The 17,762-nt window shown below is 43.5% G+C and overlaps 1 protein-coding gene across 2 annotated transcripts in view; it reads left to right on the top strand.

Annotated features, from left to right (window-relative positions):
- Positions 1 to 17,441, top strand: part of fsd1 (fibronectin type III and SPRY domain containing 1) — a 63,900-nt gene extending 46,459 nt beyond the window's left edge. The window contains exons 11-13 of one of the 2 annotated variants that reach the window (XM_080212654.1): positions 384 to 635; positions 10,561 to 10,649; positions 15,048 to 17,441. In XM_080212654.1, coding sequence (XP_080068780.1) covers positions 384 to 635; positions 10,561 to 10,649; positions 15,048 to 15,158 — 452 coding nt within the window. In that variant the 3' untranslated portion in view covers positions 15,159 to 17,441. The remainder of the gene's footprint in view (positions 1 to 383; positions 636 to 10,560; positions 10,650 to 15,047) is intronic. The other variant, XM_080212656.1, reaches the window with a different exon arrangement.
- Positions 17,442 to 17,762: the final 321 nt, after the last annotated feature.

Here is a 17,762-nt window from a genome sequence, read left to right as displayed (position 1 = left end):
TGGCCCTATATCCACCACTCGGGTCAACACAAAACCAGATCTGCTGCTCTACATTGCCTTGTACCTTTTCATAGACTGCATAGAATCCCTGCAGTGTAGAAGGAGGCCATTCAGCCTTATTGAGCCTGCAACACCCTTTTTTTCAAGAGTAATTAGGGATGGGCAATAAACTCTGGCCCAGCCAGCGACACCCACATCCCTTTTTTTAAATGCATTTTTAAAAGAATATTTTTTAATTGCTGACTGTCCACCCCACAGCCATATAATGCAGTCCTTGCTTGTAGTGGACATGTGCTCTGATAGAAAACAGATTTGAGGATTCGCCCTTTGAAAAGGGAAATGGGGCTGTATTTCATACGGGTCGTCTCTTTTGCTTTCCACAGGGGATACTCTGATTGATAGTGGACAGCAGTACTGGGAGGTTGCGTTCGATAGGGACAGCAAGGCTTTCATTGTAGGCGTGGCTTACAGGACTATGGGCAAATTTGACCAACTGGGCAAGACCAGTGCCTCCTGGTGTCTCCACCTCAATAACTGGCTGCAAGTCAGCTTCACCGCCAAGCACAACAACAAGGCCAAAGTCCTGGATATCTCGGTACCTGAGAGAATTGGAGTGTATTGTAATTACAATGAAGGTATGGGGGATTCCTTATCTCTTGCTGCAAAGCTACGTTAAAACGAGGAACTCTGTGTCTGTGACTTCAATTTTGAATGAATTTGTTCAATATTCACGAAAATTGTTCGGGGTAATACTGGTAACCCAGCACATTGATGATGTCAGTAATTTGATTACTTTTCTTTCCGTGCTTCCAGCAGTCTTGGCTATGTACCGCGTGTGAATGGCCACAGCAGCTGCAGAGCTACAGGTCAAAAAAACATTGGCCTTCGACTATCATTAACACGCACACCTCACAGCATCAAGGATTCTGGTTCTATTCCCACTTGGATCACTGTCTGTGTGGAGTCACATTAGCAACGGCCATGCTAAATTCTCCCTCCGTGTACCCAAACAGGTGCCCGAGTGTGGAGACTAGGGGATTTTCACAGTAACTTTGTCGCAGTGTTAATGTAAGCCTACTTGTGACACTAATAAATAACCTTTAATACTTGGGGAAAATACCTGAGGAAATCTTTAATTTTGAGAAATGAATCAAAATAACTTTTTAATTCCTTGACTACTGAGGTGATGTACTCCATAGTCAGACTTCTTATTTGCTTTACTGTTTTCAACACCAGTGCACAAGTTCAAACGTTAATGTTTTATTCATTACTGTCCTAATACTAAACTTCTCTTGACTGAATTCCAGTTGTTACTTCAGCTCTCTGTTGTTAACGTATCATAACTTTGACATTTCAGTCCGCATTTCTTCTAATATTTAACTTTAAAGAAAAATGGTTAAAATTTAATCAGCTTCTCCTGCATCGCCAACAGCCCATCACCCAATTAGAAGCCGTAGGAAAGCAGTCACAATTGTAAAGCACTTTTTATTGTATCACTAAACATCCCAAATTATCACAGCGAATGTGCAGCCTACAAAAGCAGGCCATTCAGCCCATCTGGTCTGAGTCCTTGTTTATGCTCCCCACAAGCCTCCTCCCATCACACTTCCTCTGATCTTACTCAGGTTCTTTAATATCTTTCTCCCTCGGGTTTACCCAGTTTCCCCTTCGATGGCTCAATGCTATTCATCGCAACAATAACGCGGTTACTATCATTGCGGTAGCCGATTTATCCCTGTTAGTGTTCTGCAAGCAAGTGAGACAAATAACCAATTGAACTAGGCCGGGGTTTTATGTCCTCACCAGCAGTGGGCATTATCGCTGAACGTTTCATGAGAAATTTGAAGAGCGGCCGAATGGTCTTTGCCCCCACCCTTGGCAATCCCTGCCACCGACCGGATTGGAAAACCCCATCCCTGGTGTTTTCTTCAGAGGATGATAATTCAAGCAATCCTACAATCCTTCGCTTCAACTCATACCATAGGCTCTTTCATCCCCATCCTTACAAAAGCAAACTATTAATTTAGTGTCCCATCCAAGATAATTTATTGACAATGCAATATCCCCACAGCAGTGGAGTGGTGTAATCCTGGAATGCGATTTGAAGTCCCAACGACAGGTGAGAGAGTGAGAATGAAACCAACCGAGCTAAGCTGATCCAAATCGTTAGAATTGATCTGTGCTTTAAAGGTCATTGTAAAGACTGCTATTTCTGTCAAGTGAGTCTCGCAACGCAGTGACTTGAATCAATCATGTTTATAGATTAGCTTCAGGCAATAATTTGGAGAAGACAAATACACTGAAAGGCATTAAATTTGGTTTCAAAAAAAAAGTTTAAAGATTCAACCCATAAATAAATTGTACTTACAGTACTTTAAGGCTAATCTCTCTCTGGATTAGATTCCAGTCTAATAAGCACTCGGCAAGTATTCATTATCAGAAACGTCATTTCCTGAGTATTAGAGCATAATCCTGCTGAATGGAAAATCTTTCTTCATGTGAAGAGTTCACAGAACTTGGTCCCATTAATTAGGGCTGAGTTGAAGGTCTGGTTTTGTTTTGCTAGATCTAAGGCAAACCGAGACTGCCTCTTGCGCTGTTTCATTTATTAATTGTTTTAAGTGCTGTGAAGCGAATGACTTGTCCCTGGTGACTTAGATGAAATGTTCAGGAAGGATTAAAGCCAGTCTCTTATCTCCTGAGCATTAACATCCTAGCTCTCCCTGCCAGCCCTGAGTGATCGAACCCATTATATCTGGAGCTGTCCGTGTTGTAGTGATACTGCTGGAACATGCTGTGTGCAGGGAGCTTGCAAATTCCTCCGTATTAAAGGAAGCGAACCATTGTGGAAAATGTAGCTAGTCCCAAACAAGACATAAGGCAACCATCTCGGATTTGAATACTAGCTCATTGCTACTTCTACTGTTGGCACAAATTGTTTGGTAGCATGAATCTTTTCTGATTTGGGCATTGATTTTAAATCCAAGATCGGCTTCATTTTGCCAACAAATCTAGGCTTTGTTGGGCACAAGATTGATCCCATTGTTTTCTAGCCAGTGCGAGATGGTTTGTGGTCAATTTGTTTTTGTGTACTCATCAAGTTGGAAGTTCAATGCTGAGAAATACAACTATTTCCAATTCAGAAACCTGTGACAGCTTTAATGTTAGCACAGCTAGGCAATTATAGAATCATAGAACCTTACAGTGCAGAAAGAGGCCCTTCAGCCCATCGAGTCTGCACCGAACACAATCCCACCCAGGCTCTACCCCCATATCCCTACATATTGTACCCACTAATCCCTCTAACCTACACATCCCTGGACACTAAGGGGCAATTTCTTAGCACGGCCAATCAACCTAACCCGCACATCTTTGGACTGTGGGAGGAAACCGGAGTACCCGGAGGAAACCCGCGCAGCATGAGGAGAACGTGCAAACTCCACACAGACAGTGACCCGAGCCGGAATCGAACCCAGGACCCTGGAGCTGTGAAGCAGCAGTGTTAACCACTGTGCTACTGCGCCGCCCACTTTTTTTTTTGGCGCCTTGGAACTGCTTTTGCACTGTATTCCTGTTGGCTTCAGCCTCTCACCTGGAAATGTGTGAGCTATTTTCTTAGAATCATAGAACCCTACAGTGCAGAAAGAGGTCCTATAGCCCAGCCAATACCTAAACCTAATCTCAGAGAGCACCACTCTACTGCTAAGCCTTAATATCTTTCTCCATTTCCCACACCACTCGTATGGCATCTGAGCATGATTGCCACTTAATGCTAACTTAGGCTACGTAAGACAATAAAGTTTAATTATGAGTGTCACAAGTAAGTTTACATTAACTCAGCAATGAAGTTACTATGAAAATTCCCTAGTTGCCACACTCTGGCACCTGTTTGGGTACACTGAGGGAGAATTTAGCATGGCCAATGCACCTAACCAGCATGTCTTTCAGACTGTGGGAGGAAACCGGAGCACCTGGAGGAAACCCATGCAGATACAGGGAGACCATGCAGATTCCACACATAGTGACCCAAGCCAGGAATCAAATCCAGGTCCATTGCATTGTGAGGCAGCAGTGCTAACTACTGTGCCACCATGCTGCCCCACAATATAGGCCCATTCTCCAAAAGAACTGCCTGCCTGAATGAATCAGAAGAGCATGATCCCAGCAATGTGTTGGTTTTGACTCTAGATGTTGTCCTTGCTTGGCTTGTTAAAGTGAAAGTAAAGTATCCTTTGACTCCACTTAAAGAGTTGGAATTTTATAGCAAAAAATTTTAAAGTTTATTTAGTAGTGTCACAAGTAGGCTTTCATTAATAAAGTTACTGTGAAAATCCCACACTCCTGCGCCTGTTTGGGTGCACTAAGGGTGAACTTATCATCACCAGTTCACCTAACCTGCACATCTTTGGATTGTGGAGGGAAACCGGAGCTCCTGTAAGAAATCCACGCAGACACGGGGAGAATGGGCAGACAGGGACTCAAGCCGGGAATCGAACCCAGGTCCCTGGTGCTGTGAGGCAGCAGTGCTAACCACTGTGCCGCCAATCCACTCCATAGCCAAAAGCTCTCCATTGGCCAGCCATCATATCAAAAATCTGTCACAGATTAGGAACATTGTTATGTGAACATTGTTTTTATAATAAATGCACATGAAAACTAACTATTCACAGGTGATGTGCTTTGTGATGTACTCTGGCCATATTTAGTTACTGTAGAAATGAAAACCTTTCAACATTTTTGTGATGTGAATGACTAGGAGAGTAGTTTTTATCTCCTCCCTGTGATTGGGAGTGAATCTCCCTCTCTAGTGTTCCATTTTGAATACGTTCTTAGCTGATTGACATTTAGTTGACCCTTGGATAAGACGTGTAAGTTAGACATTGATGCATTAAGAACTCCAGGAGCTGTGTGTGTTTTTTTTAACTAACTGGAAGGCCAATGATGAAAGTACTTACTGGTAATCGAAACTTCAGCTCCATAACATGGCTGTGACTGAAATGCGTTGGCTACTTTCAGTTAGGTGGCACTTTATAGTGTGGCAGCAATGCAGCTGAGGCTGGCCATGGTGTGTGGAAAGGCAAACACTTGCTGATGTAGATGACATTTTAGATAGCGTAGCCGTGTGTTAGAGCAGTCTGTGCCTTTTGATCAGCACAGTAAATGAGTAATGTGGTTAGCAACACTGAGATGCAGTTTTGTGGCTGTTTTAGTCACATTAAGAGGTCAGATGGGGGATGGGGGGGGTTGCAGGAAGGCAAGGCTGGTGCTTTGCAAAGTGGGATTGAAAAACCATGGAATGATTTTATTTAGTTTAGCAAATGTAAATCCCCAAAGCCAAGTGACAGCTGCCCCTTTTGCAGAGTTTAAGTTGATTAGCCTGTGGAGGTGACGCTCCTCAGTAATATGCAGTGTTGTATGTGTCTGCACAAGTTCCTTAGGGGTTTATACTGAGCGGTGGAGGGTGACTTCACAATAACTTGGCCTGCCCTGAATCTGTTTAGCAAGAGCCACTGGTGCGGAGTTGAGTGGATTAATTCTAGATTAGTGTTTGTAAAATTCTAGGGAAAAATCATTGCACAGTCCCTTTAAGAAGATGGTGCTTTTTTTTGCGCTTAGGAAGTTTTAGAAAGATGCAAGTAATATAGAGTACCCAAAATGAAACATCTGCATTAGAAGGCCAAGCAGCAGGGTTACCAAGGCAACAGGCTTTCGGGGTTTCTTTTTTCTTTTATTCGACCAGTCAATTTAAATTAGGCACTTAGGTACCAAGAACCTATTAAATTTAAATTTGACAGTTTAGCAATCTAGGACCAATCATATTGTGGAGGATATTGATGTCATCACAGGTATTAAAGAAGAGGGCAGTGGGACAAAAGCAGATAGTAACTGCCACCTGCCACAGCTCATAGCCTTTAGCTGAAAGCCTCAGCTAGATAACAAAGAAGAAAGAAGAATCAACAGAAAAGGCCCAGAATATTTCAGAAGACACAAAACCTGGTTGTAATTTAGTGACTAAAATTCTATTTTCTTTGTTAATAAGTGGGAATTGCATTTTTCTGAACAGCATTCCGTTAGAATCGTGTTTTATTCAGTTTGTTAATAATTTAGTTAACTTGCTCACTGTTAGTTAGATAAATTGTTACTTGTTGACTTTAGAGAGCGTGTCAGGGAGTTATTTTGATTTAACCACTAAACGTTGCTGAAGAGGTACTCTGAGTGGTTAGGTGTTAGTTCTCATAGTGGGGGAATCCACCTCCGCTTCTTATCACCAATCTTGCAGTGGTAGTTTGAAGCCATTTGCTACATAGGGTTTGTCATAAGGAACTTTAAGTAGTTTCATAACACCAGGTTAAAATCCAACAGGTTTATTTGGTAACAAAACTTTCAGAGTTCTGCTCCTTCCTCAGGTGAGCGCACAAAATTTAGGACAGCTAGTGTTGTGAAACTATTTACTATGCCTACCCTAATCCAATGCCAGCATCTCCACATCATCACAAGGAACTTGTTAATGACTTCCCATGTCTCCCATTCCTTGGTCCAGAAGGTATCTGCTGACAGGTTTTGTTCAAAAATGGTGCACTGTGTGGGGCACCACACGGAATAGAAGACTGACAGTGAATGGGTTGAGCAGGTCATTGTGGAGGGCTATCTGAGGTACAACACTAATGATTATTATATCCCGTTCCTCTACATTTCTCAGTGATCATATCAAAGGGAGTGAGATGAACAAAAAGCAAAATACTGCAGATGCTGGAATCTGAAACAAAAAGGGAAAATCTCAGCGGGTCTGACAATACCCGAGCAGAGCAAATGCTTTGAGTCTGGATGATCTTTCATCAGAGCTGAAGACAAGGAAAATTGGACAAGATTTATAGTGTGAGGGGACGGGGTGAGGAGCTGTCATTTATAGGAATGACGTAGACAAAGGGAATGGTGATTGATAAAAACTGAGAAAGGTGCTAGTGTAAATGGCAGAACAAAGGTACAGAATGTAGGAATGTGGCAATTGGCCAAAGTGGGGAGGTGAGGGTTTAAAACAAATGGAAATCAAGATCTTAGAAGTGGAGAAATAAAAAAAAATAACAAAAATGGATGAATAAAATAAATAAATGGAGTGACTTGGAGGGAAGAGTTCATGCACTGAAACTGTTGAACGTAGTATTCAATCTGGAAGGTTGTAATGTGCCCAGTCAGAAGATGAGGGTGGTACAGTGGTTGGCACTGCTGCCTCACAGTGCCACGGACCTGGGTTCAATTCTGGCCTTGGGTCACTGCCTGTGTGGAGTTTTTGCACATTCTCCCCGTGTCTGCATGGGTTTCCTCGCACACCAGAGTTGTGCGGGTTAGGTTGATTGGCCATGCTAAATTGACCCCAGTGTCAGGGGATTAGAAGAGTAAATATGTGGGGTTACAGGGATAAGGTCTGGGTGGAATTGTGGTCAGTGCAGACTCGATGGGCCGAATGGTCTCCTTCCACACGGTAGGGATTCTATGAGGTGCTGTTCCTCCAGTTTGCGGTGAGCTTCACTGGAACATTGCAAAAGTCATGATGTGGGTATGCCGGCGTTGGACTGGCGTAAACACAATAAAAAGTCTGACAACACCAGGTTTTAGTCCAACCGATTTATTTGATAATAAACTCACAAGCTTTCGAGGTTTCCCTCTTCATCAGGTGAATGGAGAGTTCTGGACTCAGACAGAGCATATAAAGCACAGACAGTTTAGAAATTACTGATTAGAATGCGAATCCTTACACCTAACCTGCTGTTCAAGACCTGAAGTGGCTGACAATGAGTGGAAGGAGCACTGATCACAGGTTACAGAGATGTGTATTGTCTCCAGACAGTACAGTAAGTGAGGTTTTGCAAACCCAGGCAAGTCACGGGGGTTACAGATAGTGCGACATGAACCCAAGATCCCTGTTGAGACCGTCCTCATGTGTGCGGAACTTGGCTATCAGTCTCTGTTCAGCGACTCTGCGCTGTCGTGTGTCGTGAAGGCCGCCTTGGAGAATGCTTACCCGAAGGTCAGAGGCTGAATGCCCGTGACCACTGAAGTGTTCGCCAACAGGAAGGGAACAGTCTTGCCTGGTGACTGTCGAGCGATGTTCATTCATCCGTTGTCGTAGCGTCTGCACGGTCTCCCCAATGTACCATGCTTCGGGACATCCTTTCTTGCAACGTATCAGGTAGACAATGTTGGCCGAGTTGCAAGAGTATTTACCATGTACCTGGTGGATGGTATTCTCACGTGTGATGATGGTATCCATGTCGATGATCCGGCATGTCTTGCAAAGGTTGCTGTGGCAGGGTTGTGTGGAATTGTAGTCACTGTTCTCCTGAAGACTGGGTAGTTTGCTGCGAACAATGGTCTGTTTGAGGTTGTGTGGTTGAAGGCAAGAAGTGGGGGTGTGTGGATAGCCCTGGCGAGGTGTTCGTCTTCATCAATGATATGTTGAAGACTCCGGAGAAGATGTCGTAGCTTCTCCGCTCCGGGGAAGTACTGGACAACGAAGGGTACTCTGTCCACTGTGTCCCGTGTTTGCCTTCTGAGGAGATCGGTGCTGTTTTTCACTGTGGCGCATCGGAACTGTCGATCTATGAGTCGAGCACCATATCCTGCTCTTATGAGGGCATCTTTCAGGGTCTGGAGGTGTCTGTCACGATCCTCCTCATCTGAGCAAATCCTGTGTATACGGAGGGCTTGTCCATAGGGAATGGATTCTTTAACATGTTTAGGGTGGAAACTGGAGAAGTGGAGCATTGTGAGATTGTCTGTGGGCTTGCGGTACAGTGAGGTGCTGAGGTGACCGTCCTTAATGGAGATGCGTGTGTCCAAGAATGCAGCTGATTCTGGGGAATAGTCCATGGTGAGTCTGATGGTGGGGTGGAATTTGTTGATATCATCATATAGTAGTTTCAGTGATTCTTCACCATGAGGCCAAAGGAAGAAAATGTCATCGATGTATCTAGTGTATAGCATTGGTTGAAGATTCTGTGCAGTGAAGAAGTCTTGTTCAAACCTGTGCATGAAGATGTTGGCATATTGAGGTGCAAATTTGGTCCCCATGGCTGTTCCGTGTGTCTGGATGAAAAACTGGTTGTTGAAGGTGAAGACATTGTGGTCCAGGATAAAGCGGATGAGTTGTAAAATTGCATCTGGAAACTGGCAGTTGTCAGCATTGAGTACTGAGGCAGTTGCAGCAATGCCATCGTTGTGGGGGATGTTGGTGTAGAGCGCCGAGACATCCATTGTGACGAGGAGTGTCCCTGGTTCAACTGCTCCATGTGTGCTGAGTTTCAGTAGGAAGTCCGTAGTGTCGCGACAAAAGCTGGGGGTTCTTTGTACAATGGGTTTCAGGATGCCCTCGACGTAGCCGGAGAGGTTCTCACACAGAGTCCCATTGCCCGATACGATGGGACGGCCAGGTGTGTTTTCCTTGTGTATCTTTGGGAGGCAGTAGAGATCTCCAATGCGGGGAGTACGTGGAATGAGAGCACGGAGGGTGCTCTGAAGGTCCGGATCAAAGGTCTCGATCAGAGTGTTGAGTTGACGAGTGTGTTCTTTGGTCGGATCTGCGGGTAACTGTCTGTAGTGTTCCTCATTGTTTAGTTGTCGGTACACTTCTTTACAGTAATCCGTTCTGTTCAGTATGACAATGGCCCCTCCTTTGCTGGTTTGATGACAATGTTGCGGTTTGTCTTGAGAGCGTGGATGGCGTTGCGTTGTGCTTGGGTGATGTTCGGGCCTGTCTTGTGAGTGCGGCTGATGAATCTGGTGTTAACGCACTTCCTGATGGTTTGGGTATACAAGTCCAGTCGAGGGCAGCGGCCTTCCGGAGGAGTCCAATTGGATTCCTTCCTCTTAGGTTGTTGCACTGCGGATCTCTCTGGAGACAATACACATCTCTGTAACCTGTGATCAGTGCTCCTTCCACACACATTGTCGGCCACTTTAGGTCTTGAACAGCAGGTTAGGTGTAAGGATTCGCATTCTAATCAGTAATCTCTAAACTGTCTGTGCTTTATATGCCCTGTCTGAGGCCAGAACTCTCCATTCACCTGACGAAGAGGGAAACCTCGAAAGCTTGTGAGTCTATTATCAAATAAATCGGTTGGACTAAAACCTGGTGTTGTCAGACTTTTCACTACATTGCAAAAGGCCAAGGATGGACATGTGGACAGGAGAGTAGGATGATGTGTTGAAATGGCAAGCGACAGAAAGGCCTGGGTCATGCTTGCAGACAGACTGTAAATGTTTTCCACTTCGAAAATCTAGCTTTCCATCTTGTGTCAAACAATTCCTACTATATCGTCATTTACATTCCCTTTGCCTATTTGTCTATGTCATTCTTATCGATTACAGCTCCCCCCCACCCCACAGTATAAAGCTTGTCCAGTTTTCCTTGTCTTCAGCTCTGCCAAATGACCATCCTGACTTGAGATGTTGGCTCTATTCTCTCTCTACAGGACTGCGATCAGGTGCAGTTTGAATTCCAAAGTTGGGAAAGATGGTCATTTTAACGGAGGCAATTAGTCAAACTTTTCCTTGTTGTTTTAGGTCACCTGTCATTCTACAATGCCAAAACTAAGCAGCTGATTCATTCATTCAGGACAAAGTTCACACAACCGGTTCTTCCTGCCTTCATGGTGAGTAGCGTGTCTTCGATCTGCATGCTGCCGACAAACATTGATTGAGTTAAAATGGAAAGGTGACCAAGTATATTAACACATTACTGGCTCATTGCTGTGTGTACTTCCTGTGTGATCAGATGCTTTCAGATTTGCTGAGCTCAGAGCTTGCTTATTGCATACCTCTTTCCAGCATAACACACCCCTATAATGCACAAACATTATACAAGTTATAGAATTATAATACGCATTGTACAAGTTATAGGGCTATAATACTTGTTGCCAACTTAATGCATTAGTACTAATCATCATTAATTAGATTCTTGGAAGAGTGATGGGGGAAGGTTTGAGTAGTAAGTTTTTTCTCTACAAACCTGCTGATGTTCACTCTTGTGAACAGTGAAATTTGACTTTCACGCAGATTGAACTGTTGGGAGTCCCTGTCTGACACTTGGAGAAACTCTGTTCACATTTGGACGCAAAACTTAGCACAATGTTCCCACTATGCTGTCACGTGTTTAGCCAGAAAGTAGTCTGGAAATTACTCTGCAGTCCTTGTTCCATCTCAATATCATGGCCATGCAAAAGAATTTAAAGGGATCTGCACACTGTAAAAATTGGCCACGCAAATTTTTTATTTAAAGGAAACATTGATTGGAACCCATGACTGAGTCTGCTATTTGCTGGGGTGTTGTGTTTTTATAATGATATAAAGTTACCAATCATAAGGGAACATAACATAAGAAATAGGAGCAGGAGTAGGCCATCTAGCCCCTCAAGCCTGCCCCGCCATTCAATAAGATCATGGCTGATCTGTCGTGGCTCAGTTCCACATTCCTGCCCTCTCCCCGTAACCCTTAATCCCCTTGCCTATCAAAAACCTATCAACCCACGTCTTAAATATATTTAGCGAGGCAGCCTCCACCACTTCAACGGGCAGAGAATTCCAGAGATTCACCACCCTTTGAGTGAAGAAGTTCCTCCTCAACTCCGTTCTAAACCGCGCCCCCCCCCCCCCCCCCCTTTATCTTGAGGCTGTGCCCTCTAGTCCTACTGTCCTTTCTGAGCAGGAAGAGTCTCTCCACCTCTATCCTATCCATCCCATTCATCACCTTATATGTCTCAATGAGATCTCCCCTCATTCTTCTAAACTCTAACGAGTACAAGCCTAGTTTATTCAGCCTCTCCTCATAGTTCAACCTCCTCAACTCCGGTATCAGCCTAGTAAACCTCCTCTGCACTCCCTCCAAGGCCAAAATATCCTTGCGTAAGTGCGGCGACCAAAACTGCACACAGTACTCCAGCTGCGGCCTCACCAGTGCCCTATACAGCTGCAGCAAGACCTCCCGACTTTTATATTCAATCCCCCTCGCTATGAAGGCCAGCAATAATAAACTCGGAATAATAAATGCACTGTGGGTTTATTTATTTAGACTAGGCACGTAAGAACATATGCACATGGATGGAAAACTTGAAGACAGCAGCAGAGCTGTGTGCCATTTACTCTGCTCACAGGCTAGAGTGAAACTGAGACTGGATCACGTGACACACTTCCCTTCTCATGATGACATGCTGCTATCCCTTTAAAGGCATGCTCCCACATCATCATGAATAGGGCAGAATCATTCCCAGAAGGAAAGTGGACCCAGCTATTGCGTTTCACTGGATACAAAACCAACCCTTCCCACCAGTCTTACTGACATCCAGACCCATCAGCAAAATGTAAAACACAGGTTTAAAGTTTATTTATTAGTGTTACAAGTAGGCCTACATTAACACTGCAATGAAGTTGCTGTGAAAATCCTCTAATTGCCACACTCCAGCGTCTGTTCGGGTACACTAAGGGAGAATTTAGTGTTGTCAGTACACCTAACCTGCACGTCTTTCAGACTGTGGAAGAAACTGAAACTTATCCAGAGGATACCCACGCAGACACAGGGAGAACATGCAGACTCCACACAGGCAGTGACCCAAGCTGGGAGTCGAACCCTCGTGCTGCGAGGTAGCTGTGCCAACCACTATGCTGGCAAAAGCCACCATTCATAATTAAGGCATTTCTTTAATGTTGACCATTCCTTCCTATTTGGCACTGGTCAGAAAGAGATATGGATACTACAATGTTCAAAAATGTGGAGGGTTATTTTTACCAAAGTGAACAAACGCAATATTTTTTAATAAATGCACTTCTCAGCATTATTCGGTTTGCTAACCACTGCATCTGCAAACTACAAATATCCATTTTGAAGTGAACTTCTCTCTTCAGGTGCATCCTATTGTAATGAACCTCAACCATATTTAAAACTATAATTGCTTAAGCAGTGTCAACATTTCAGTTTAAAACATTTTAATGGCACGGTGTTTCCTCAGCAAGCTATACATTGTAGATTTAATTTGGTGTATACATAAGTATCAATTTTGCAAAGAGACCAACTTGGCTTATGAATTTGTTGAAAATATGTCAAAATTTTCTCAAAATAACTTTTTCAAAACATAAAAGGTTTGAATTTCTCCCAGAAGTATTAAAGTCAAAACTAGATTTTTTTAAAAATAGGGAAAAGGTCATTACAAAGGAGAAGAAAATCTTTAGCAACAATAAACAAAAGTTTTTATTTGACCAGGCTTAGTAACCCAAGGAATATTCCAGAAAGTTTATAACTTTGCTTCCATTACCTTTGTCTAGTCAGTAATGGCCTTGGTATTATTAGAACCATAGAATTCCTACAGTGCAGAAGGAGACCATTCAAGCCATTAAGTCTGCACTGACTTCTAAAGAGCATCTTACATTAGGGCGGCAAAGTAGCACAGTGGTTAGCACTGCTGCTTCACAGCTCCAGGGTCCTGTGTTCAATTCTCGGCTCAGGTCAATGTCTGTGTGGCGTTTGCACATTCTCCTCGTGTCTGCGTGGGTTTCCTCCGGGTACTCCGGTTTCCTCCCACAGTCCAAAGATGTGCGAGTTAGGTTGATTGGCCATGCTAAGAAATTGCCTCTTAGTATCCAGGGATGCGTAGGTTAGAGGGATTAGTGGGTACAATATGTAGGGATATGGAGGTAGGGCCTGGGTGGGATTGTGTTCGGGGCAGACTCGATGGGCCAAAGGGCCTCTTTCTGCACCATAGGGTTCTATGATCTACCCAGGCCCACGCCCCACCCTTTCCCCATAACCCCATGCATTTATCATGGTTAATCTGTCTAACCTTTGGGCTGTGACAGGAAACCTACGCAGACACAAAGAATATGCAAACTCCACACAGTCACCCAAGGCCGGAATTGAACCTGCCCTTGATCGCTTGAACCAACATTCCTAACTGCAAGACTTTCCCTTTAGTTTTAACTTGACAAAGAAAGCAGCAGCTCGACTTGCCGCCCTTCAACCCAACCAAATGCTGCCAGCAAATTGCAAAGACTTCTTCACAATTTCACAGCCCACAGTGCTATCAGTGCTAATGAGAAGAGTGCCCTATTTCTCATTTAATTCAAAAAAAGGGTACAGCGGAATGAGAAAAGGCAAATAAGAAAAAGGCATGAGAGTGCACGAGTGATGGCGAGCCAATAAGAGGGTCTGTGAGACACTTTCTCCTGTTTAACCCACTAAATGGTCTGAAGTTCAGCCCAGTGTAAATCCCACCTAGTATTGCTCTCATTGCGAAAGGTTGGTTGAATAGGAATTCCATCATTGGCAGGCTGCACTGGAGCATAGAAGTTAACCTTCTTTCTAACTATTTTTTTCACCTAAGTATTGAGGGAGCATTTTGGAGAAGTAGGAACCATCTTAAATTTTTCCTTCCCTTCAACGAACCTGGGATCAGTTTAAAGAATTTCATAATTCAACGGCTGGATTGCCATTTCCACCTTGTACACTGAAATTGTCCAAACTTATTTATCTGCCTCTCAAAACTTTTGAGTCAATTTATTATTGTCACATGTATTCGTATACAGTGAAGATGATTGTTTCTTGCGGGCTATACAGACGAAGCATACCGTTTGTGGAGAAGGAAAAGAGAGAGTCCAGAATGTAGTGTTACAGTCATAGCTCGGGTGTGGAGAAAGATCACTTTATTGTCTCCGGGGTTCTAAAGATCACCAAATCTGTAAGAGATTGAATTAGATCATCGTTGGAGAGTTTAAATGAGTTAGAATGAAGTCTTAGAATCATAGAACGAGAGTAAAACATAGAATTAGAAGGTAGGCTGGGCACAATCGCAAGAAGTTGCCTCACTCCAGCGTCGTCATGAGAGAAAAAGAGATGCATAATGTATAATACAAAAGAAAACATACTTTGACTGTTTCCACCGTTTGTTCTGTACTTACTGCTTGGTTGTCACAGCTATCCTCAATACTCCACCCTTCACCCTACAAAGCACCCTGCGACAATGTTTAACCTTGCTGAAGCTCCATGTTTTTCCCTTTTTCCTCAGGTCTGGTGCGGTAGCTTTGTTGTGCAAACAGGACTTCAGGTACCGAGTGCGGTGAAATCGCTGCAGAAGCGCAACAGTGGGACCAGTAGCTCCAACGCCAGCCTAACCTAGTAACCGTTACCAAGCTTCCATGCAACTGCACCAAGCTCATACAAAACAAAGACTGTGTCCGTGAAACTTGCCTTGAGGAGGAACCTGAAGACCCGAAACAGAATTCTGCACACACTGGAGTGCGGAAAGTTAGCCTTTTCAAATTTGAGATGATTCCAGAATCTTGCACTCTTTTAGAAATGGAAACTTGTGATCCAACTTCTGTTTCTGATGAGAGCTGGTAACAATAATATTGATGCAAAGTCTTGATTTTGAAATGTTTTGCTTTTAAAAACGCAAGTATTCATTACTGTCGATTAACGAATGGGCTTTTCTATGTGGATCTCATACAATCGTCCTAATCTTCCTTTTAAGGGTACCTCAACATTTTAATGTATTTTGATTATCGGAAGCATCTCATGATGTGAAGTTATTTTCTCTTGTCCCGTTTTTCTCAAAACCCAGAAAGGAGGGAAGGAATTCTCAGTGTCAGGATCGAAAACAATATTGCTTTGTCCAACCCCGTAACGGTTTCTTTCTGTTGTAGTTGGGGATCATAGGACGTTTGAAGTGATGGAAATGAGTATGGCTATCTTGGAGCTCGGGTTATATAATTGAGCCAATGAAAGGTCATGGGAATCATGTGGAAGAGACTTGAAGGAACAATTCTATCCCCACACTTAACTAAATTGGATATTGACTTGCCTACAGCCAATGATGTGTGACAAGGTATGTACAATGCCTAGGATAAGTAAGCAATCCTTTTCCTCTGTTTCACTCGCTAAGATGTCATCCCTTTGTGTGGCTACTTCTATGCTGTTATCCAAATTGGGAAAGGAAGATGTTATAGACTTGAGTTTTCTTGTTGACATTGCTATCAGAGTGTCGTACCTAATCAAGCTCCCCTCGAGCTCATTTCCAACTCACAAGATGAGTGCTTCTCATCTCAGTCAATAGCCTGTTTTTAAGAATGTTCCAGATTTTTCCATCAAAGGCAATAGTGATTAGTTGAGGCTCACTTTTAACTGGCTGAGAACAGTGAGGCCTTGGGGAGAATCACTCCGCTCGCTTGCCTTTCTGTTCTCACTCTTCTGTAATTTGGGTGGGGTGTGTAAAGTCAAGGTTTGCAAAAGTTTCTTACTGACCACATCATCCGCTCAGGCTCTTCAAGCTCTCTGGCTGCTGGCTGCTTTTCAAAACATAACTCTACAAAATAGCTGGTCCGAGGTTTAACACGTGGGTGGAACATGGGGGATCTTGCTAGGTTGTGCTTTGTACACTGATGCAAAACATTAACTGCAAGCTTTCACTGGGCTAATGTATCTTGCCTTCTCTGACATCCTAGTAAACAAGGAATGGGTATGAAACCATTTTGGGTCTGTTAATTAATTAACTAATCTGTCTTTATGAATGTGGTGAAGGGGAGATCCAATAATGCAGGCTTTAATACAATAGAGTTTTTCAAAAAAAAACACTATTGCTGAATGTAGCGACTTTTTTGGGAAATTTTTGGCGCATGCTACTTGCGCATCTGGATACCAAACTTCCGTAGGTGGCAGAGTAGGGGCCAAATTGAAGGGGAGTCTATCTTGTTGAGCTCAATGCACGTATTGGCACGTCTCAGTTACCCCCCCTTCTGTGTTCTGTGCATTTTTTTTGGAGCAGATATTTTGTAGTCTGCACTGTGAGATATGAGTGAAACTGCATTTATACAAGGGCTGAAAGTGCAGTCAAGTAATGTAACCATGTTGATGTTTGTGCTTGTATCAATATTTTAACTGAGTCTGCAGAAAGAAGAGTTTGAACATGAAGGAAGTGTTAGGAAGAGTCATTTTGCGGCATCTTGAATAGTCATAGTAAATGCCTTAACCGGGGGCAACTGAGAAATGCCGACGGCTGGACAGATAACTCTCTTTTATACTCTTTGAGGATTGTGATGACAGTGAAAGTATTCTACTGGATGAAGTTTACATGTTTAAATCTTTTAGAAATGGAATCTGGGCTGTGGAGTTTTTTGTGACTGGTCCTAAAATGCAGTATTTATTTTTACTTGTAAAATTCTTTTTGAAATTTCCTTAGTAATACATTGGCTTTGACATCCATAGAATGTACATAAAAATTGGCATCTCACGTTAATATTTAATATTGTATTAAAAATTAATTGCACCAGCTCTTCTGTGTTTTGTGTCATACCTATGCACGTTTTTGAAAACCAAGAGCTCACAGCTACTCGCGCGAACGATTGTGGATTCAACTTCTAGTTGCCTTGTGTCAGCTAGGGCCTACATTTGGCAGCACAGTGGTTAGCACTGCTGCCTCTCAGCTCCAGGGACCCAAGTTCAATCCTGGCCTTGGGTCACTACCTGTGTGGAGTTTGCACATTGTCCACCGGCTGCTCCAGTTTCCTCCCACAGTCCAAAGATATTCAGGTTAGGTGAATTGGCCATGGTAAATTGCCCCGTAGTGCCAGAGGGATTAGCAGCAGGACATGGGGTTATAGGGATAGGGCCTGGGTGGGATTGTTGTTAATGCAGCTGAATGGCCTCATTCTGCACTGTAGGGATTCAATGGCTGGCTTTGTGATGATGCCTCAACATGCAAAAAAAAGTCAGCCCTAATAATCTT

The sequence above is a fragment of the Carcharhinus amblyrhynchos genome, chromosome 26 (assembly GCF_965287045.1).
Source record: "Carcharhinus amblyrhynchos chromosome 26, sCarAmb.v2.hapA, whole genome shotgun sequence".
In the NCBI taxonomy this organism is placed as follows: Eukaryota; Metazoa; Chordata; class Chondrichthyes; order Carcharhiniformes; family Carcharhinidae; genus Carcharhinus; species Carcharhinus amblyrhynchos.
This window is presented reverse-complemented; position numbering and strand designations above follow the sequence as displayed.